Raw genomic sequence first — 23,762 nt, 5'->3', positions numbered from 1 at the left:
TAGGTGTGGATGTGGTAATGACATTTGTCTCAAATTCCTCCTGCAGCTTCTATTAATTGTGTCCCACCCTAAAGTACTGTGTAGTGTTGATGTGCATGCCATATTTAACCTCAGAGGGTGGCTGCAGTGGTGGATTAAGTGATTTGTAGGTATTTTTATATCTCTCTAAGTTTGTAGAGCACTTGAGGATCTGTTAGGATGCCATGCACTACATTAAAATAATGCATTACTATTATTGGGTTATTTTTATTTATGATGATCACACAATGTGGTCACAAAACGGGTTTATATCAGTAGACTTGAGTTGATGCTCTGTGCCAAAAGATTATTAGTCTCCCTAAGCCTATCCATTAGAATTCACTGTTGTCATAAGAAATATTTGTGTTCTATATATGGCCATGGAGGTGGCAGAGAAGATGAGCAGGCAGAACATGAGATTCTATAGTGAATGTGTTGCACATTTAATTGTGTTCCAAGTTTCTTATCAGTCAGTGTCCTGAAATTGCAAAACTATACATTTTAACTAATCTAAGAAGATTGATAATCACAGACCTTCCACAACTGGCAACCCAAAGAGGCCAGAATTCTTGAAGATGTAGAAATGGCCCATGAGAGAAAGAGAAGTGATCAACACTGACAGTGAAATAAAAAAAATATTAACATAGCAGAAGTAACAACAGCAAGAGGAACTGAGCTACCAGGCTCATGATCAAAAAGACATCTTAAATGAAGTGAAACACTGACAAGTTTAAGACTTTCATCATTCTATCTCCAAATGTGTACCAGAATGACACTTGTCAAGAAAATAAATGAAAGAAACAACATCTAAGGTGCGAAGCACTTCAAATCACAGAATCCATCTGGAGATGCCAAAGATGAATACTGTGTTTAGTCAACATTTCCCATCAACCATATATTGACATCTGCTGTTGCTATACAGATCAACCCAGAATTAACATAAAATTGCTGTATTGCTTAATAAATGTTGACTTATGCTGTCATTTTAACTGTATAACAAGGAAAGAGTAGTATTTAAGAAAAGCAGGTGAGGACACAATAAATGTTTTTTGAAACTGGTGTGGCCAGTGGCATAACTGAAGGAAAATATATGCAGGATGCTCAGAGTTTGGTAATGTACCTTTCTGTTTCAGCTATAGATATGGTCACTCCTGCTACAAAAAAACATTCAAATATTCATCAATAAAAAGTTGATTGATTTTCACCTAATTTCAGCAATGCCATCCCTGAAATTAACATCAAGTTTAGTTTGGCAAGGGTCTGTTCATACGTCTTGGACATGACTATACTGCATAAAAGGAATAATTGAATTGAAAATTAAATAAACATAATTGAAAACAAAATGTACCTTTTAAACAGGAAAAAGAGATTCCTGATAAACTTCCGTTGCTTAGTTCATAGCGGTATTGTTTTAAAAAAATGCTAGAAAGGATTGAGCTGTAAAGTTAATTATATACAAAATGTACACGTTAATGAACATAATTAAAAACGGACTTCAGCTGACCTCAAAAGGGAACAAAGGCTCTTCTCAAACTTCATAGGGTTTTATATTTGGCAAGAGTACAATATCTATGGTAATTAGACTTTCAGCACATTTGGATATGCTAATTGGCTCTAAGTTCTAATTAATTTCTTTATATAACTAAGAATGACATATCACTGAATGAATTTAATGTGTTTTTACAGCTGAACCTAGCAATTGGCACCATTTTCTAAAATATTTTAGTATAGAATATGCAGGCTTTATCGAACGATGGGTTGTATTAACACTGTAAGTTGGTAATGATTCATCTTATGACAAAATGTATACATCTAGGTAAATATTTTGAATTAAAACCCTTCATTGTGCTGTGGCTAGTAATGTGGTTTAACAAATATAATTTTCAACTGAATCAGATTGCTTGGTGAAGCTTACCAGAAAGGTAATGGTGTTGGGAGACTGTAAACAAACATACTGCAATGTAATCGTAAGGGCACATCAACACAGATTGCTCAGCATTGCTCTAACTCTGCTCCCTTTGAAGTCAATGATAAATCTCCTGTTGACTTCAGTGGGAGCAGAAATGGGCCAATGCCAAGCATGTTCTCAGTCCAGGAGGGTATGGAACAACATAAATCTTAAAGATATTGATTTAGGGGTAGAGCTACAAAGGGGAATTATGTGTTGCAATACCTAACTCCTATGCACCCTCTTGCACAGTGGAATTCACAGCCCCAAGTTAGACACCCTGGCTCCCCATGCATTGTATGGAAAGAGTTAGGCACCTAAGAAAGGGATTGTCAGAAGCTTAAGCTAGCCAGTGGAAATCCCAAGGAGAAGGGCATTAATATCTAATGAATATTTAATTATTTATACAAAGTAAACAAATATTCTTTCTTTTTCTGCATCATCTATTACAGATCCTCCATGGACACTATAGTTTTCCCGTCATATGATCTTTCCCTCAATCACCTTTAAATGAGACTTTTAGCTTAGTTAAATATGGTAACCGTTTCTTTATCAATGAACAATATGCGGTTTAATTAAAGCTAATGTAACTCTTTTTCTCAAAGTTCCACTAGAAAACATGTGCTGGAGCAAATGACATGCTGGAATTATGTTGGCTACTATTTTCCCAATTAGTGTATCACTGGAAGTGAGGTGTAGGTATTGTTATAGTCATCTTGCATTTTAAATGTTCCTCGTTAATTCAGAAGTCCTCACCCTTATAAGGCCTGGTCTACACTAACCCCCAACTTCGAACTAAGGTACGCAACTTCAGCTACGTGAATAACGTAGCTGAAGTCGACATACCTTAGTTCGAACTTACCGCGGTTCAGACGCGGTCCACACGCGGCAGGCAGGCTCCCCGTCGACTCCGCGGTACTCCTCTCGCCGAGCTGGAGTACCGCAGTCGACGGCGAGCGCTTCCGGGATCGATTTATCGCGTCCAGACCAGACGCGATAAATCGAACCCGGAACTTCGATTCCCAGCCGCCGAACTAGCGGCTGGGTGTAGACAAGGCCTAAAGCAATGAATATCCTCCACTGCCCTGGATGATGTCATACACTGCACATGGTATTTAAAAGCAGAAACTGATATTCCTAATTTGCATTTTAAAAATGAATCTCTGGGCAAACCCCCTTTTGACTTTCCATCCCTTTTTTTCTGGAAGGTTTTCTGTTGCTCCCATTTAAAGCTCCATAACAGGAATGACTGACAAAATGTTATGGACAATGAGGTGACAAATTATATTTTATTTTTCAGCTTGGCTGCTGGAATCCTCTCACTGGTCTGAATGGGTCACTAACAGACAGAAAACTGGAGAATAACATGCGTGGGGTGGTTCTGCGTGTGGTGACTGTGCTGGTAAGAGATTCTGAGTGTTTTCCATTTAGAGGAATGCTACTTTTCTCCTTTTTGCTTTCCACTAATAGGTTATTGACTAAGGGTGACTAAAAAGGATTTTGAAAATAAATTACAAAGTTTAAAAAGAAACTGAAACATAGTCAACTGTCACAGAATTGAGTTTCTCCTTGTCAATACTGGATCAATGGGAATTTTCCACAAAATAATTATTTTACCAATAAAGTTCATTTGAAAGTTGGAATTAAAGACATTAAATACTGTTTCTTCCATAGGCACATACACACAGTAGGTTATACAATCAACCTGTGTTAACTCAAAAGAGCAACACAATCTTGCCTGCCAGCTAAGGTTTCCTAGCTAAAACTCCAAATGATGCATAAGATATAGCTGCCTTCCAATTACTGTGCCAAACTGAGTGCAGTTTGACACAAATTACTGCACTCAGAAAAATATTAAAGATTGGCTTAGGGTGAACTATGTTAATTCAGTGAAATAACCTTCCTCTCAGGGCTCCCTGGGCCAAATTCTCCCCTGTGCTGTGGCCACTGCATGTCAGGCTGCTGGATCAAAGGAAGGGCCTGAAGCTGGCCAAGGAAGGGTCATACCCAAATAGGGAGACAATTTGGTGGCACAGAACCCGCATAGAGGCTTCTGTACCCCACACCCTCCTGGCCACTTGAGTAGAGGAGTTGACCTGGGAAAAGGGGGTGTGAGCAGTGTTCTCTGCCTGAGATGTTTCAACCTAGTGTGGCCATTCAAAGCTGGGACTGGCCCAACAAAGACTCAGTCAAGATTCAGGGCAAGTACAAAGGTTATTTTAAGCCACCTTTGTAGTCACTACCTCCTCCTAGTTGTACCCACTTCTTGGTCATGAGTGAGGATTTGGACACTTATTTATAAATAAAGATACAGGGGTGGGTTTCTGTTATTTCCCTTGTAGATGTTGCCTTGTACAGAAAAAAATTCAGCTGGGCTAAGCTAGAGGGTGATATCAGGGAGTTAGGGGTACAATTAAAACACAAATTTTGCTTTTTGGGGTTTTATCCCATGGCTAGTTAAAATCTAGCCTTTAGAAGATACTATAAATATGGTAGTCCCGTGTGCTTTTACTATTTTCTGTTTTGTTTAAGAGACTCATATATCCGACCATGGTTTAAAAAAAAAATAGAATGAATAGATATAAAAAGACAAAGCAGTATTTATGTGTTTTATACTTTGATGCTAATTGGATATTCCTCAAAGTAGTATCACAACAGCAATGGATGGCCTTTGTACTTTGCTTGGTATAAACTTAAATTGATTCAACATAATTTTCTTGCAACAGAAATGTTCAGCGAACATTCTCTATCAAAAGAAATTCAAATGAGTATCTTGTCTTTTTTTCATCCCTAGTTATCATTTTAGTTAGCTTGCCAGGGAGCATTCTTCTGTCAAACAATTATATTATGAACATTTAGCAACTTAGACACTAGTGTGGAAAAAAAGAGTAATTACTCACACTGATAGTTTTGTATAAGCCAAAAAAGAAGGATATTTAAAGTTCAGCAACACATCACATGGAAGATTTAGTTCCGTCTCCACAGTCCCCACACAAACAAAGACCGTTGGCTGATATTTGCATCCAGGGGGCAATTTCTATTTTGTGTTTGTGTTATTTTTAAAGCAATGTGTTTCCAAACACAACTGCAACTTGGTAGTATTTAAATTGTGCCATCATGCAAATTGATTAGTCCCTCATTTTGTTAACTGAGTCTCTCTCTATATGAAGACTATGAACTAGAGGCAGTGGATGAGGAAGACACAAATGATCCCCATTGCCTTTATACAGTAAGACTTTCCTCTGTCTTTTAAGCACTTAGTAAGGCTTTGCATGGTTGGTCAGTGCAGTCTGATGGTTCGAGTCTTGCAAAGCTGTCTGTGACCCAGAGTACCATCTAAGGCTCACTATATTTTATACACCAAAGCACATATTTTCTAAGTTGGGTGCCTAAAGTTGGGCACCTAAATAAGGGCTTCATTTTCAGAGGTGGTAGGAATCTGCAACTCTGATTGAAATAAATTAAATATTTCATCTGTTTGGATGATAAACATGAGTTATGCTGATGGGTCCATTTTTGCTTGAATTCTAGAATTCATAAGAGGTGGAAAGGGCATTCTTATATAATTATTTCCTGCTCACATACAAAAGTTTGGTGTAGAAAAGAAAAGATAAAAAATCAATCAGGCAACAAAATGGAAAACTGAAGGAGGGCAGAAGAGATGGAAAATACAGTAATGGCAATTGTGCTAGTATTCTATCATCGTCTCTTACCTCCTCTAACTTAGTGCTAGACTAATTACTGTTGTTGCTGCCAATTGTATTGATGACATTATAAATTTAGGGCCTGGTCCTGCAAAGTTTTACTTTTGTGTGCCAGTGGATATGCTTGAGCAAGCAAAGTTTCACAGGATCTGGCCTTGATTGTGTCTGGGAATTAAAATTCATCTGTCATATTCTCTCTCTCTCTCTCTCTCTCTCTCTCACACACACACACACACACACACACACACATATGTATATTGCTCTAGTTTACAGGCACGGCTGTTGCTTGTTATTAATTTTAGCATGGTTCAGCTCAGTTAATATCTTTGGTTTACATCATTTATTGGGTGTGACTAATAACAATGATACAAAAATGTTAGCTTTTATGGGAAGGAAGGGGTGTGTTGGTATAATATTCTGGGGTTTGTAAGAACAAGTGCGAGGTGCCAGAAATAGAGCAAGCATGGTAAGTCACAGTTATTGGCAAAATATTGTGTCTGCTGTCTATGAAGAGCTCTTAAGCAGAACAAAGTCTTGATAATCTATAAAAGTCTCTCTTTTTGCTATGATATTGTCTTTCTGGGGCAGAAGTATAATTTTGTATTTGTCACCTGGAGTGAAGTCCTGGTGCTGTTGAAGTCAGTGAGGACATGTCTACAATGCAATAAAACACTTGCATTTGCCCAGGTCAGCTGCGGGACTCGAACTGCAGGGCTATAAATTGCAGTGTAGGCATTTAGGCTCAGGCTGGAGCCTGGGCTCTGGGACCCCACAAGGGGAGAGGGTCACAGAGCCCAGGCTCCAGCCTGAGTCCGAACAGCTACACTGCAATTTTATAACCCTGTAGTCCAAGCCCTGCGAGTCTGAGTCAGCTGACACAGGCCAGCCACAGGTATTTTATTGCAATGTAGGCGTACTCTGAGAGTTGAGCTATTTGACTTCACTAAGGGCAGGTTTTCACCCGCGCACTTCATCTAAAAGGAGGAAACTCTTTTGCTCGCGCTCTCTCTCTCACTCCTCTCAGGGGTGTTTCAAGCAGCAAAGGTTATAAATAGTGGTGTGGAACTTATTTAAGTTGTCAGTGGCTAATGATCTTAGCAGTCAGGCCTGCCAGGTTCTGAGCATCTTGGTCCTGATCCAGCAAAGAACTAAAACACATTCTTAAGTTTAAGTACTTGGGTAGTCCTACTGAAGTCAATGAGTTGCCTTAAATCCCTCTGGAGTGTTGTTTTTCCTTTTAAACTTTGGTTTCAGTGATTCCACATCTCACAGTAGTGGCAAATGAAAGTTTTGGAGGGGGTTTAGAGGAGGAATGTCAGAGGCTAGCTTTCTACGAACAGTACAATGCACGATACCACGATCTAGTGATGGAACAGTGGTTGTGACCTGCAACAGATGTGCCATGTTCTGTTTCCTGACTGAAGCCAGAGAAAGGGACTTCCTGAGTATGAAGTACAAGTTGTGACTATGCTGTAAAAAAGGGTTGTTGGAGTGGAGTAGATACTGTGGAGAATCTAAGGAGTTCTTGGATGAGCAGATTTTGGAAACCTCACTACCTCAGGTTCAAAGAAAGAAATGAACTGGCCACCAAGGAAACAGATAGAGAGAGGAAATGAGAGAGGAGGCTTGGCAGTTGATAACCACCAGAGGCAAAAGGATGAGATGATGATCTACACAGCCAGAAGCAGATAAGGAATGGGCATACTGTGACTACCAAAGAGAAGAAAACCTGGAGCTAGGAGCTTCTCACACAGCTAGAGGTTTCCAGTCATTACCAGGTCCTCAGTGTGGGAACTATGGAAGGAATCTCTGAAGATCCAGCTGGTTGAAAGGAATGGAAAGGTGTGCAGAACACACCTGTGGGTCGCTGCTCAGCCCAAGCTATAAACAAAACAAGTATGCCCACGAAGAGATCTCCAGTTGTCCCAGGGAGGCAGAGAATCCTTGTCAGGGATTCTATACTAAGAAGAATGAAAAGAACATTCTGCAAGACAAGCAGACAATAGGACAGTTTGCTGTCTTTCAGGAGCTTAGACACGAGATGTGATTCTAAGATTGAATAGGCTTAAAAAGTTCAAGTGGCTAAAAGTTGAAGTTTGACAAATTCTGACTAGAAATAAGGTAAATTTTTAACAGTGAGGATAGTTAACTATTAGAACAAGTAACCAAGGGTTGTGGTAGATTCTCCATCACTAGAAATGTTTAAATCAAAATTTGATGTTTTTGTAAAAGATATACTCCAGTTCTAGGAATTAATTCAGGGAAGTTCTGTGGCCCGTGTTGTGGAGGATGTCCTAGAGGATCACAGTGGTCCATTCTGGCTATAAATCTAAGAATGAATCTCACCTCCTTCTGGATGAGTCTTCCCTCTCTTCCATTTTTATTGTGTTAAGGTTTTGGGGGGGGGGGGTTAATTGTCATAGATTTTTGACAGAACTTCACAGATTTCAACATCAGGACCAAACTGCACTTCTTATGAAATTAAAAACCCTGTTGTGAGGTGGGGACAAATACATTTTTGCTGATTTCTGTCTCACCCATCAAATAAAATCTTTATTCATGTAGAGAAAGAGAAATATTTAGGAAATATTACAAAAAAGAATAGTTCCACCTTAGAACCAGTTAAAGTTACTCAGATATGGCTAATAATACCCGGTCTCATTATTCTCCCATTTGCACATGCAGTTTTTATGACTAATAAACCAGAAAAAAGATGAAGTGATTACATGTAGATAAAACAATCATAATTAGAAGGTTCTCCTGAGAGGGTTCATGGATTAGGAGAAGATTAGATTAAAGACGGGGAAGATAGTGGAATATGCAAATGTAATTGCAAGTGCAAGGTTTATAAAAATGCACCCAGACAGTCCTCTTTGTTCATAAAATATCATTCTGAAAATTATTTATAATTAGGACAAATTCCTAAAATATAGCGGTTATCAAGCAACAGAGCTACACGTATCCCATTACCCCTCCACCCATCTAATAATCTCTTCCCCCACATGATATACTCATCATAGAAAGTATTGATGCAGATACAAATCTATTTGTCTGAATGTGTTTCTGTCACTATGCAGCAGAGCTCTATGTAGGACTAATGTAGAACCCTATGGCTGGATTGGGATCTGTGGGTCCCACAGGACCCGCTGCCATAATAGCGGGAGCGGGTAGGACTGGGATTAAAAAATAGTCCTGTGCAGGGCTCTACTATGCAGTGTACTCTAATAACATTTTCCTTTTGAGGCAAGTTCTTTGGATGAAATCCTGGCTCCACTGAAATCAATGGGAGTTTTGTCATTGACTTCAAAAGAGGCAGGATTTCACCTTTTGTGTTTTATTATGGAGAAAAGCCACAGTAGTGACTTGTGATAGCATGTACAAACCCCATACTGGTGGGCAAGGGGTTAAAGAACAGCTCTGGGCCCAGGTGGCCCACCTGCAAAGCCTGCACAAGCTGGAAACAGGGCTTAAAACAGGAAGTGGAGCACCTCAGAGGGGGGCAGGCAGCGGAAGGGGAGAGCAGAGCACTGCTCTGAGCTCTGGGGGGGAAGTGCTGCCAAGGAGCTCATTGCCCGAGACCAGACAATGCAGACCTACAAACCTACAAAGGAGAGGCTGGTGACTGAGTGTGCAGGTCAGAGACTTTATTTGAGATTCTTTGATCTACTCTGTGGGGAGAGGGAGACTTGGGTAGGAAGTGGTTTAGGGGGGCAGCTGCATAGCACCCCAAGATGCAGAGCGTAGCTGTCTGCCATTGGTCTCTGGACTGGAGCCCAGTGGAGAGAGTGAGCCTGGGCTCCTCTACCCACTCCAAGAAGACATGATGACCACAACAGGAGCCTTCACCCTGGGGGAGAACCCAGCCTGGGAAGGCCCAGATCCCAAGTCCCTGTGCTAAAGGAAAGGATTGGAATCCCTTGGGGGGCACCGAAGGACAGGACTATATTTACAATGGGGAGATGACCTGCCATACATCCCTGACCACTAGGTGGCACCGTTGCTGGTGGTTCACCTTCTACATGCCTCCCTAGTTAAGACTCTAACACATTTTTTCATTCTGATCCTGATCAGTCCCACTCCCTCCAGCTCTCTGAACAAAGTTACTTTCTGTCTTGCATCTTGTGAATGGGTTCTGCTCAGATCTTACCCCGTCACCTATTGCCACCATCACCCAAGTAAAAGTTTCAGCTTAGCTGGAGAAATTGCTGTTGAATTATAGGGCTTTGACAAATTTCTGAAATGTATCGTATATGGCAGAACTCAAATACAGCTTAATATATTAACTTCAAACTTGCTTTAGACATTAATTCTCTCACACAAAACAAATGTCTAGGACTATTTTTACTTAGTGGTCAGTTTTTAAAATTTCTGTGTATATTAGAAGGACCATTGTGCATTTTATTATTTCCTTGAAAGATCTTGTGGAAGTTATATCTAATGTACAGTATCTCTGTGGAACTCCTAAATTCTGTGTAATAAATAGCTACTTGTATAGTTCATAAAAATGTATTACCAGCCTTAGTTCCATTTTAAGGATTTTTCCCCTGTGGGAGTAAATAGATAATTTAATAATGAGGATCAGTACATGTAATTTAATTTCACATGATCCAAAGCTGTGGTCCATAAACCACTTGGTAGTTCTGGCTTCTTTTCCTCACTTTCAGATGCTAATCTGCATTTAAAGTCAGCTAAAATACATTGTGTTCTCTTAATGTCACTTTTTCATGTAATCAATTGCTGAACTTGTCACAGAGATGTTAGACAGTCAGGAATGGGATGAGATGTAGCCCATGTGTTAATGAATCGGAGGAGAGGTGCCCACATGATGATCGCTCTAAAGTAAAGGTGTTTTTCGTGTTATGAAAAAGATTGAGAACCTCTGCTTTAAGGTATTGTAACATGGATAAAGAGTACAGTGGCCTTGTCTGGAGAATGTATATGTCATAACTACAACTATACAATGGTGGTGGTTTATACTTACGATTTTATGGAAACCGATTATAAGTACACACTGGAGTTAGATATGTTCAGTACTGGGTTAACCTGAAAATGCAGGCAGGAACAAGAAAAAAGAAAAGTAGCAACTAGAGAGACAGAATGGTATGTTGCAATACATATCTGTGTATCATTCCCTGTTACTTATTACACATGTTAATTAGGTATAACTATGTGGATTGAAAACTTTGTCCAATCGAATAACTCTGCAGGAACTAAAAAGAAAACAGACTATTGGGTTACACAGCTGTGAAAGAGATGAGGCAGTATTTGATTGGCTTTCCATCTTCAAGCTGATTGTGAACGGGAAGAACTGTGTGTTGAAAGAGCAATCGGCAGAGTTAAGGAGCAGGGTAGCAAAAGGTATAATCAACATCTTGGAGAATATCATTAGGTGTGAGAGAGTACGGTACTTGTTTCACAGGATTAAACACAGAAATGTACATGATGCAGATTTTTAAAATCCTTGTAGTCAATGCTTTCATGGATAAGATAATGGCAGATAGTCCACCTTTTCAGGCACCTTTTTGCACTTGCAGGTTTGGTGCATAAAACATTTATAATTTTTTATTTTTTTAAGATGTGTGGCATTCAGACAGAGAAAAGAAAACAGTAAGGTAGGAAGCCATGTCCCTGTTTCAAAAGCTGAGACTATCTTCAGGATTTGACCTCCACCACCGAGTTACACAAAATAACAAAAGTTCCTTCAAAGAAGGATAAAAAGAAGAAATAATCAAGTATTTAAGCATACCTAGGAGAACAAACAATGAGAAATGATGTAGAGTGAGAAATCATGGGACAAAAACAATGAAGGAATCTGAAACAAAGTGCAATGGAGCAAGAAAAAACGCTGGATGCTTTAGGGGAGATTGGGATAAATTTTTTATTACAATTATTACAGTATTCTATAATAAAGGCATAAAAGCTGCTGTGTCCCTGTCTCCCCCCCCCCCCCCCCACAAACACACTTTTCCCATTCAGTCCCTCCTGTTGGCCAAACCCTTCTTTTTTTTTCTCCATGGTCTCTCCATAAAATGCTGCCCTCTATCCACATCCACTTTCATTCCCACATGCACCTCCCTTCATCCTTGCTCACCGTGCCCCCATGTACCTTCTAAACACATGTGGGTTTGGTGCCTAAAACATTTAGAAATGTTTATTTTCTTTAAGATATTTACGGCATTTACGAAACACATGTTGAGTGGTATATACATGTTATCAGCATGACTGGCAATCACACACCACTATGAATTGATGATACTGCTTGTGGTAGAAGTGTGGTGGGGTGAGGCCCCTCTCAAACATGTTCTGTAATTGTAATATACATCTATTAGTCAAAAGATAGTGAAGTGTGTGCATGGGGGGAATGTATGGATTATTTGATGGCGTGGTACAAAGGTTTTCAGTGCATGAGTTTGGGATGGCATGAAAGCAACAAGTCTATTATGTTGATAACCCAAACAAGTGCCAATAAAACCTTTATACTATGTCCTCCGCAAACTTGGTTGCCCACCAAAACTGGTAAAGATAATTTGTTTATTTCATGAGGGGATGCAAGGTCAGGTACTTTTAAATGGAGATCTCACTGACTCCTTTCCCATTTCAAAGGGAGTCAAACAAGACTGTGTCCTTGCCCCTGTACTGTTCAACCGCTTCTTCACCCAAGTTCTCAACCGTGCTACAAATGGGCTCAACAGAGTCCTATACATCAGATACAGACATGACGGCTCAGTCTTCAACCTTGCAAGGCTTAAAGCAAAAACAAAAGTAACAGAACTACTAATAAGAGAAGCACTCTTTGCGGATGGTTGTGCCTTCCTAGCACACACGGAGGGAGATCTCCAGTGCATCATAGATCACTTGGCTGAAGCATCAAAATTGTTTGGCCTCACAATCAGCCTGGAGAAAACTGGTGTTGCACCAATCATCTTCACCGCTCCGTGCTATATCCTCTAGCATATCCATTAGTGGAATCCAACTAAAGCAAGTTGACAGTTTTACTTGTCTTGGCAGCAACATCTCCAATGATGGATCTCTTGACAAAGAGATCACAAACAGGATACAGAAAGCTTCTCAGTCATTAGGAAAGCTACGTAACAATGTCCTGATGGACGTCACACCGTCACACAATCTGTATATACGTATGTGGCAGAAGAACTATTTTGGAAATATTTTAGAGGGGTTTTTAAATTTGTCTTGGGCCGATTCTTCATCTTTAGTTGTGAAAAATACAAAATTCCCAAGGTAGCAACAAATCCCCACTTTTCTTGATGTTTCTCTCTCAGCTGTTCATGTCCATTTTAGAAGATTGGACAGGAAGATTTTTTTTTTTATCCAAACACATGGAGAAAAATGTTCAGTGAAATGTCTGTAATTTATATTGACACTGGTAGATGATTTTATTCATCCACCAGTGAAATAAACACATCATGAAGATTGATACACGATACAATGGGCTGGCTGTTTGCTGTTCTTTCTAGTTACACCAGTCCTTGAGATGGAAGCTGTCATTCTGTATGAAATACACATTATAAGATTCACTACCTCTTAGGAGACAGTCTGCTGGAATGGAACTTTCTCTGACCATGCTGCTTTTCCTACCTGAAAACTGGAATCCAAATATCAGGTTCAGAGGATGGCAGGACATTTAGGAGATCAAGTATAAACTACCTTTTTTTATGAATGTATTATCTGATTGTATATATTTAGAAAAATAGGGTTTGGCAATTTATAATTTAAGGAGGATAATAGGCATACAGAATGGCAGGATTGAGTATCTGTTGCACTAAAAAAGGCTATATCTTTTAGAATTAAATATCTATTGGCGCAATGGCTTCAGTATCAAAGTTTACTTTACCTTTTTACAGGTAAGCAAAGTATTACTAGTTATAGCAGTATTTCCTATTATAGATATTGCTTATATTTATATGGCCCCCATTACCTGAGGATTTCACAGTCTCTAATGTGTTTATCCTTACAGGACCCATGTGAGATAGAGAAGTGCCGTTATCCCCATTTTGCAAGTGGGAGACTGACTTTCCCAAGGTCACACAGGAAGTCTGTGGCAGTACAGGGAATTGAAGCTTCCCGTCTCAAGTCCTAGGCTAGTGCCATAATCACTGGACATGCTTCCTTTATGGAAGGTCTGCTCAAATTAGTCATACCTTATCTATTGATAGAAAAGTTGTTTTAAGAAATAAATCTGTGTCCACTATATTAAAAAGCCTGAATTATTTAGGCCTATATAATAACATACTCAGACATTATAAATGAGCTACCATCCATAGAAAAGGAGAATGGGAATTGGAAGACGTGAGTCAGTTTCTAACCCAGCTACTTACTAGTTTTGTCACTTGGAGGCAAGTCACTCCACTTTGCATCAGTTTCCCTTGTGACCCTATGCTCGCCTGTATTCACACCTTGCACACTACTGTAATGATAATTGTATAGAATATGCCTTGTGAGGTATCATATGAAAGCTAATAACAGGCTGGTTATTAATATGATGATAAACAGGTCTGTCCTAGACAAAGGAATGTGCGTTTACCTCCATTTACATATTGGCAGTAAACATAACAATCAAAATAAACCCCGGTGGGGGTTATCCTGTTCCTGAACTCGAAAGACAGAGACTTAACATGGGTCCTGCGCCCCAGGGAGCCACACGAGATTGAATCCCAGGAGACCTACCTGACTTGTAAGACAAAGACATCCCTTCGGGGATATAAGGAACAGAGCGAGACTCCATCTTTATCCTTCACCTCAGGACACAACTAAACCAAGCGATTTGATCTCTGTGATTGGTCCTGGCCAGGCTGGCCAGTAAAAAGGTGGAAAGGAGACTGTGGGTAAAAGAAACCATCTTGAGCAAAGACTTTATATTGCTAGATTGTTTTAGACTTTTAGATGCTTGTTTTCACTTTTATTTGCTTGTAACCGTCTCTATCTTAATCTCTGTTACGTGGTATCACTTAATCTACGCTCTTTTCTTAATAGACTTGTTTTGCTTTTATTATAAACCAATTCAGTGCTGTGTTTGGAGAAAGGGGTGCATTTACCCCAGTTAAGTTAATAAACTCTTTAACGGAGTATTTCAGAGTAGCAGCCATGTTAGTCTGTTTCTGCAAAAAGAACAGGAGAACTTGTGGCACCTTAGAGACTAACAAATTTATTTGAGCATAAGCTTTCGTGGGCTACATCCCACTTCTTCGGATGCATAGAATGGAACATATATTGAGGAGATATATATACACAGACATACAGAGAGCATGAACAGGTGGGAGTTGTCTTAACAACTCTGAGAGGCCAATTAAGTAAGAGAAAAAAAACTTTTGAAGTGATAATCAAGATAGCCCAGTACAGACAGGTTGATAAGAAGTGTGAGAGTACTTACATGGGGAGATAGATTCAATGTTTGTAATGGCTCAGCCATTCCCAGACTTTATTCAAACCTAAATTGAGTGTGTCTAATTTGCATATCAATTCGAGTTCAGCAGTTTCTCGTTGGAGTCTGTTTTTGAAGCTATTCTGTTGTAAAATAGCCACCCGCAGGTCTGTCATTGAATGACCAGACAGGTTAAAGTATTCTCCCACTGGTTTTTGAGTATTATGATTCCTGATGCCAGATTTGTGTCCATTAATTCTTTTGCGTAGAGACTGTCCGGTTAACGGAGTAGTAACTGTGAACTTTAATATCTTAATGCACTGTGATGGGGCTGGGCATTGCAGAGAAACATCTCTAAGGACCTGGGGGGCTGGAGTTCACTGATTGTTACCTGCTAAGCGAGGTTTGGCTGGGACAGCCTTGAGGAATTTGCTGGTGAGGAAGGAGGACTGTTCTGGCAGAAAGCTGATGCATAATCTAAATTGCCAGCAAAACTCACTCTTGCTCAGCCAGAGAGGTAACAGTGGCTCTCTATTCTGGGTAGTCCCAGCAGTGTGTTACATTCCTATCTCTAAAACTTGGATAATTATGTGTGACCATCATTTTAACATATTTTTGGGATTATCAGAGAGAAGTGGGTACATAAACTAAGGAGGGATTTTCAAAAGTGGATTGGCCAAGTTCTTCTTCCACTGAACTTCATGAGAGTTTTACCATTGACTTCAATAGGAACAGAATTATGCTGAGTGCTTCTGAAAATCACACCCTGAAAGTATGATTCTTATCATGTCTTTCTTTACTTTCTATAATATGCAGCATCTATGTTAATAATATTAGTACAGGTACAGAATAAAGCATGCTGTACAGCTTCAGAAGTCAAGATTCCATTATTTGCAGCAACATATTAGGAATAATATGCAAGATGACTCTAAAAGCTTTCAAATATAGTCTAGTCTTAATGCACATTTTTATCATATCTACTATGATGGCTCAGAAATGGCTATTGTGGATGAAAATCAATACACAAAGCTTTGCTGCATCTTAATATAACACTGGCATGATAGTGCCATGAAGGAAACCTCAGTCCTGTAGTAAGACAATAGAATTATTTTAAAAAACACTTTTTAGAAAAAGAAATTGAATGAGTAGCAATAAACCCATAAAAAGGCAGATGTTTACAGTTAGAGCCTCCGATTCAGGAAAGCATCCCTGTTTCAGAGCATTATTTAAGCATATGATATTTAAGCACATGTCCAAATCCTATTGAAGTCAATGGTAAAACTTCCATTAAAGTCAGTGAGCTTTAGGGTATATGTACAGTGCAGATTGAGTTGTAATTGTGTCATGGGTGGTAGGCATACCTGCACTAGCTTTAATTTAGCTGCTGTGTATAAATGTGGTAGTGAAGACGTGGCAGCCTGGGCTTCGATGCAGTTCAGCTGCCCCTGTCCAAGTCCACCGAGGATCCTCCTGCATATGAACTCAGGTTGCTAGCCTGCATTGAATTCCATGCCACTGTGTATTCACTACTATTGTTACCGGTGCTCGCTAGATTAAAGCTAGTGCAGATATGCCTACTTGTGCAACAAACGCACCTTCCCTTGCTGCGTAGATGTGCCCTTAAGCACATGAAGAAGTGCTGTCCTGAATAGGGACCAAATTTAAAACTCCATTCTTATCTTACCTATCTCAGCTTCTAGGGACTGATCATGTCAACAGTAGTCAATGGAAGTTGTGTGAATGCAATTGATTTGCTGATCAGGCCCTTTGTAGTACAGATGATCCTAAAACAATGATTTTGTATCCAGTCTGTTGTTATACAGGTCCTAAATTGGGTGTTAAAAACAGTATAAGACTTAACTGTAATTGTCTTTGTTTTTGTAGGTTTGAGACAGACCATTACTTTTAGTATGGGGGTGGGTGTACATATGTCATTTAATTATTTTTCTGTAACCATTGCTAGTGGGAGGATTATCTATAATGAGAAAATTAAATGTTTCAATTAAATTTTAGCCATTGATTCTAACATAAAGTAATATACTTTTGCTGTTCAATTAAAAATAACAAGCTGCTGAACTGTTCCTATCCAAGTATAATCCCTGGACCCCTGGTCAATAAATCACTCAAGGAAAAGACATCTTTGGGGCTGAATTTCTCTCTGAAATCTAGAGGGAAATAAAGTCCAAAGTGATTAAAATTTAAAACTCAAACTTTTAAAAAAGTCAAGGAAAAGGTGATTGCACCAAGCAAGGAGAAAGTAGCCTCCTGTGTTTGAAAAATAGCTTGGCTGTAGTTTATGACCTTTCTCACTGCTTCCTCTCGGTTGTAATGGCTACTTTGGTCATCCAATAGCCAAAAGAATGGAGCTGCACTAGCCAATAATGAGTGAGAATTTCACATTTGGGAGCAATTCCATGATGTTTACTGGTGACTGCAGTTGTCAAATATCATGGTGTATATTTGCCTCATGTGATTACTGAACCCCACGCTCAGTCTGCATGAATCATTTAATGTGCCTGCATGCTGTTTATTACGTTCAGTACTGAGTTCAGACTAAGTGTCATACCTCACTCTGCTATAAAACATGAAAGTATGTGTAAGGCAGAACTACATTTCTAGTTTCACTTGATTTCTCTCTCTCCCGCCCTCTCTCCCCCTCATCTTTGCTAGAGAGGAAAGGAAAACGTATGCTCCTTGATGGAGTCCCATGTAATGAATTCAGATTGTCAATATTAAAATATCATAATCTGGTATGTTCAGAAAATTATAAAGAGTAGACAGAGGTCATTTTCATATGCTTTATGAATTCTAATCACCCACCTAATTAGCTAATCTCACCACTCTCTTCCAAACACAGCAGGAGCGCATAAGGTCATCCATCTGCAGTTTTAGAATCAAGCCTCAATATGTGTTGTAAACCCCAAGAGATTCTTTCTCCAGTTGTACAAATCGACATATTTTTGTTCACTGTTTAATTTCTATACAGCCTTCTTTCTAGGGGGTGTTTTCTTGGAAAAAGCTCAGGCTATTTTATGATTAATTTTAAAAGACCATCCTTGTTGGTGACATGTGAATCAGCTAAGTAGAAAAATAATGTCCATTCATCGTCTTTAATTTTTTTATGAGAATGTGGTATTTGTGAGAGGTGCCAGCTTGACAGCCATTTAGACCAAAATCCTGTTTTTTTCCCCCTGTAGAGTGAGCATCACACTGAAAGCAGCAATGTAGCACAGCTTCTCTTCTCTGGCTCACTTTCCCTTGTGAGCCTCAACTTCAGACTTGAAAGTCCACCTCTGGCATTAGAATGGAATTGGGTTTCCATGCCCATTCAAATGTCGGTTTCTCTGCTGAGTCTGCCAACAAGGAAACCAGTGGGTGGTGATGGTTTGTACACTAGTCCACTGTGAACTGGACTGAGACTACCAAGTCATTTCACATAGGCCACTTATTGTATTCTTATTTCTCAAGTCCTTAAAGATACTGGCTCACTGATACCACGGATGACACTTTTCCTACTTTTCAAAGACATTTTATTTCCTATAATGTACTCATTAAAGGCCATCCAGAATGTCTGTGGGAATTTCTTCAAAGGAATTAATAATAATACATAGCACTCTTAATCCTACAGTCTCACGACACTTTAGAAAATTTGTGTATTCTTATCCCCATTTACATGTGGGGGAATCTAAGTTCAGAGAAGGTAAGTGACCAATCCAATGCCATATTGCAAATGAGCAGTTAAGTCAGGAATGGAATGCAGGTTTCCTTACTTCTAGTCATCTGCTCTAACTAGACTTCACTGCCTTCCTTATTATCAGCTCTGTATCGTACACTGAGAAAACCAGCTGCCTGGCAGACATATCTAGAGAAAATTCCCCATATCTCTTATTTCACATTTTCTGAAAATTCTGTTTACACCAATGCAATCCCCCTAAAGCCAATGTGTGGGTGTAACTGAAGGCAGAACTTGGCCCTTGGTAATTTTTTTTCAATTCTGTCTTTCATATCTCTCTTTATAGCTCACCTCCCTTATTATATTGCTCTGCTATCAATTCGCTTCCCCTAGTCAGGTAAAGTTAAAATCTCTGATACTTCTCAGCTTCCATTTCTACCCTTAAACTAATTTATTGGCTTTTTACTCTCTTGTCCATTTCCCCCTTCTCCTCATGAAGCCTGACCTGCTGTATTTTGCAATCTCACTCTTCCGCCCCTTTTCCTTCTCCCACATATGATGCTTGCTTTCCTCTCCTAATCCACCTACTAGGCATACTAGTGCCTAAATACAGTACAGATTTACTTACATGTTTTAAATACTGAAATACGACAAAAAAGGAAAGAAATTCTATGGGTTCAGAAGACTCACACCTTCAGGAGATCTGGGTTTAATTCCTAGCACAGCCACACACTTCTGTGTTGCCCAAGTCACATAATCTCTTTCTGCCTCGGTTCCCTATCTGTAAAATGTGCTTGATACTTCACTACCCCACAGAAGTGCGAGATGCTCTAATACTTTGGTGATGAATGCCATAGAAAAGCTATAAATAAATAAACTTTATAGCAACAGCCAAGTGAAGCAGGCAAATGCTCTCCAGGGTTCGCATCTCCAATATATTTTTGTTATCTCTTCTTTCCCCATCACCTGCCTTGATCATGTCATGTTGTCTTAATCACGCGTTTAACTTTACGCATGATCCCCAGAGGTGCTTACCTGACAGGGTCTTGGGATCTTTCATCTTCAAGTTCTTAGGGTACGTCTATACTTACCTGCTGGTTCAGCGGCAAGCAATCGATCTTCTGGGATCGATTTATCACATCTTGTCTAGACGCGATAAATTGATCCCGGAAGTGCTCGCCGTCGACGCCGGTAATCCTGCTCTGCGAGAGGAGTACGCGGAGTCAACGGGGGAGCCTGCCTGCCGCGTGTGGACCCGCGGTAAGTACCTTTACATTCAAACTAAGATACTTCGACTTCAGCTACGTTATTCACGTAGCTGAAGTTGTGTATCTTAGTTCGAACTGGGGGCTTAGTGTGGACCAGCCCTTAGACTGTAAGATTCTCTGGGTGCAAGGACCTAGCCTTATGCTTGTAAACAGCTATGCCTTTCCTCTGGAACTATATAAATAGTGGCAATACTGTCCAGCTTTCCCTTTACACTCACTTCTCATTTTCTCTTCTCTCCGGCTAATCTTGTTGGATCAAATTCTGACCTGTAGCTGTCAGATGGCTATGGGATCCACTGAGGCAGAAGAAGCTCCATCACAGGCCAACTGAAGTAAAGGGGGAGCAGCAGAACCCCTGGGATCCAGTCAATCCACCCATTCACAAGTGATTGTATTGATTGATTGTAGGGCTCCCTGTGAGCCCCTACCTCCCCAGGCTCCTCTTTCTTCACCGCATCCCCACCAGCTGCTCTGTGGGGGTTACTGAATCCCTCTGCAGAGGTAATTCCTGCAGTCCTTGAGTGGGGGAGACAGAGAGGCTCATTTTCTTCCCTTCACCAGCTCAATAGGACTTGAGTAAAGAGTCACTTTGTGGTCCATCCCACAGTAGCCTGACTGACCCCCTTATTTCCATGGAAAAACGGGGTCAAGATTTTTTGGTTTACTGTAGCCTGCAGGAGGCTTCATTGCCTACCTGCCACCTTCAATCTTCTTTCCTGTACCTAGCATGCATGTTTGTGTCTCCCACCCTAACACAATCCCACTTTTTATTCCCCTAATTGTTCCTGTTCAGCACATGACAAATTAAAAAAAAAATTAATTGTCCTGTTTTCTCAAGAAGAAAGATGGTCACTCTTTTTTGTTTTCACATATTGTTAGGGAAATGTCACTCTCCCTCTCTAAACACAGGATCAAAAAACCACTACTGTAGTTTCAGACAGCAGCATTTTGGGGGAGGGGGGAAATCAAAAACCACATGTAAGAAGTATTTTTGTTTTCTCTTGAATGTTTTTTGAGTACCCATAACATATTACAAGAAAGTTAGTGATGAATTTTGTTTTGTTTTGGGTTTGTTTAGTGGTCGTTTTTTGCTTTCCTAATAATCAAGAAAAATGTGCACGTCTGAACATCTTTCCACATAGCAATGTGGGAGATTATATCTTGTTACCCATCTGACACACTGGACACCTTTTTTCTTTTTGACTCTCTCACCAACAAAGAATATTACCTAGTTTAATAAAAGATTGAAATTAATAGTGAAAGCTGCACACTTTAAATGCTGTTTAAAATCGGCTAAGCAATTAGCTGGTGCTTTTAAGCTGATTGAATACAAATTCAGAATTATGAGCAGCTATTATCTAATAACCCAACAAGTGTTGTGAATAAATCCTTGCTAATATGAAAATTATCAACTCCTGGAACACCCTATTCTACAAGCCAGGAACTTTGTGCATAATGCCCTTAGATTGATAAACTGCAGATGTTTTGGGGGGAGTATTCATTTATTTCTCTAACTTGCATTTCTGCTTAGGGAATCTGTCATCCAAATGATCAGCAAATCAGAATTCACAGTTTGTTTTCGTTAATAGGCAGACAGGTCTTCATTGACTTAGTCTCAATTCTTTTAATGATCTTTGGACCCAATCTCTAGAAAATAACTTAATGGATTGGGTTCAGTTATTGCTTTCCATTTTTATTTCTTCTGGCTGATTTTAGAATCAAAAAACATAGGACTGGAAGGGACTTCAAGGTCATCTAGACCATCCCCCTATCATTTTGGATGATTGTACATGTGATTTGAAAGAAAACAATAGAGATTGACAGATGCATAGTAATATCTTGACAAATAAGTCAACACTTCCTTCCCCCCGAGAGTCATAAAAGAATGGTTTGCCAACACAATCCGGTCATGTGCTTATTTGTTTGACAGTGTCCTTAACATGTAGTTATAGTCAGGACAGTGACAACAGTCTCTAAAAATGTCACCTTATTCAAAATATCTGTCTTCTGTGTGTCTTTGAGTCATATCTACTTATGTTATTGACAAAATTACAATTGTGAGCCAGTACAGCTGGATTATTTTCCACCTTGTGCAATGTGCAAAATACTCCGCTAAGATCTGACAACGGAATCTTCATTACTGGTGACAATGTGTGAGATACAAAAAGATAATGCAGCTTGACTTTCAGATCCACGTTGTGTTTTCAGAGGGGAATAAAAACTAAACAAACCCTTTTTACATGTTAACAGTACATCTCATCTGGATATCACTGAAAGAGTTGAACAAATAAGGAGATATGGAACATCATTTTTAGAGTTACCCTTGTGTGTGGCAAAACCACTACATACTTGATGAGGACTTGGATTACAAATCCACACAGAGCAATAAGATCCTTCCTCTACATAGAGTTGTGGGCTACAAACACTAGGAGCAGGAGGTCTGGGAGTGACAGAGAATTGGGTGCATGCAGCCTTGGTCCCAGCCTCAAAGAGCTTACAGACTATATGCAAGGCAACAGATGGATATAGACAAATCGATGGGGGAATACAAGAAACCAATGAGATGATATCGGTCAGCATAATAGGCAGTGGACTCAAATGTGAGGGGCAGCATGAGAAAAAGCATGAAGGTGCTTGTTTGAAAATTTTACAAGTGGGCTATGGAGGCTGGCATCATTGGCTAATCAGAGGTGGGAGTCAATCTCTCAATTGTGAATGAGAGATGATAGGCAGAGTGGAGATATTTTCTCAGATGATCCGCAAAATGAAAGCCCAGATGAGAACTCCCAAATCAATCACCCGTTAGCTAGCTGTGTGGCAATCAAAACTTTCTTGTACTCAGAAATATGATTTTGGCTGTCTTTTTCTTTTATCAAAAATGTGGAAAAAACATACAACAGAAAATATAATGTAGGGGAAACAGGAAAGTAAAAAATATTGGTTAAAACAACCTTGGAAGTGCAGAGACTATATTGCGGCGTGGCTTAACTTAAAACTAAACCACACTTACAGATCTTGGTGAAAAATGAAAGAAAATGGTACTAACTGGGAAGTCTTATCTATGGACAAACTAACTCACCAATGCAATGTCAGATACTAAGGACATCCTTTGCTGAATATTTGCAAAGTCATGTTTTTAGAGGCAAACCCACCTGCTTCTTAAAATAATCTATTTAGTATCTGCTAGGTGAAATCATTTAAAATAATGTCAACCAGTTTGTCTTGTCATGTTATAAATGGATAATCTGGTGTTTACAGTTCACAGTGGACAGGGCCAGCTCCAGGCACAGGCAAACCAAGCACGTGCTTGGGGCGGCACATTTTCAGGGGCGGCATTCTGGCCATCCTTTTTTTTTTTTTTTTTGCTTGGGGCAGCAGCGCGTCCTGCACGGGGGGGCGCCCTGGAGCCGCTGCGGTTCGCGTCGGGGAGCAGCGCCAGCACCGTATGGCCAGGCAGGTTCCGAGCACGGGACACTTGGGCTGGGGGCTACCCCACGGGGCGCACGGAGCCGCCTGCAGGTGCTGCAGGGCGGCTGCCCACCCCCCAGTGCCGCAGTAGGGCCTGGGCGAAGCGGCCAAGACGCCCAGGGGCTGTGGCAGGGCGGCCAGGAGCAGCAGCAGGGCCATAGAGGGAACTGGTGCCCGGGGCGCCGCTGTGTGGGGCCTGCGTCCCGCTGTGTGGGGCCTGCGTCCCACTCTCTGGGGCTCCGCTCCCTCTGGGGCTGCCCTGTCCCGCCCCGACTCCTCAGCCCCCTGCCGGGGCGGTCCCCCA

The 23,762-nt window shown here is 40.3% G+C and overlaps 1 protein-coding gene across 2 annotated transcripts in view; it reads left to right on the top strand.

Annotated features, from left to right (window-relative positions):
* GRID2 (glutamate ionotropic receptor delta type subunit 2) overlaps positions 1–23,762 on the top strand; it is a 1,035,124-nt gene that overhangs the window by 800,828 nt on the left and 210,534 nt on the right. For both annotated transcript variants that reach the window (XM_065405037.1, XM_065405036.1), the window contains one exon: positions 3,267–3,368. In XM_065405037.1, the coding sequence (XP_065261109.1) occupies positions 3,267–3,368 (102 nt within the window). The remainder of the gene's footprint in view (positions 1–3,266; positions 3,369–23,762) is intronic.

Source organism: Emys orbicularis, chromosome 5 (assembly GCF_028017835.1).
Source record: "Emys orbicularis isolate rEmyOrb1 chromosome 5, rEmyOrb1.hap1, whole genome shotgun sequence".
Classification (NCBI taxonomy): domain Eukaryota; kingdom Metazoa; phylum Chordata; order Testudines; family Emydidae; genus Emys; species Emys orbicularis.
The sequence above is the reverse complement of the archived record's forward strand: the minus strand, read 5'-3'. Positions and strand labels throughout refer to the sequence as shown.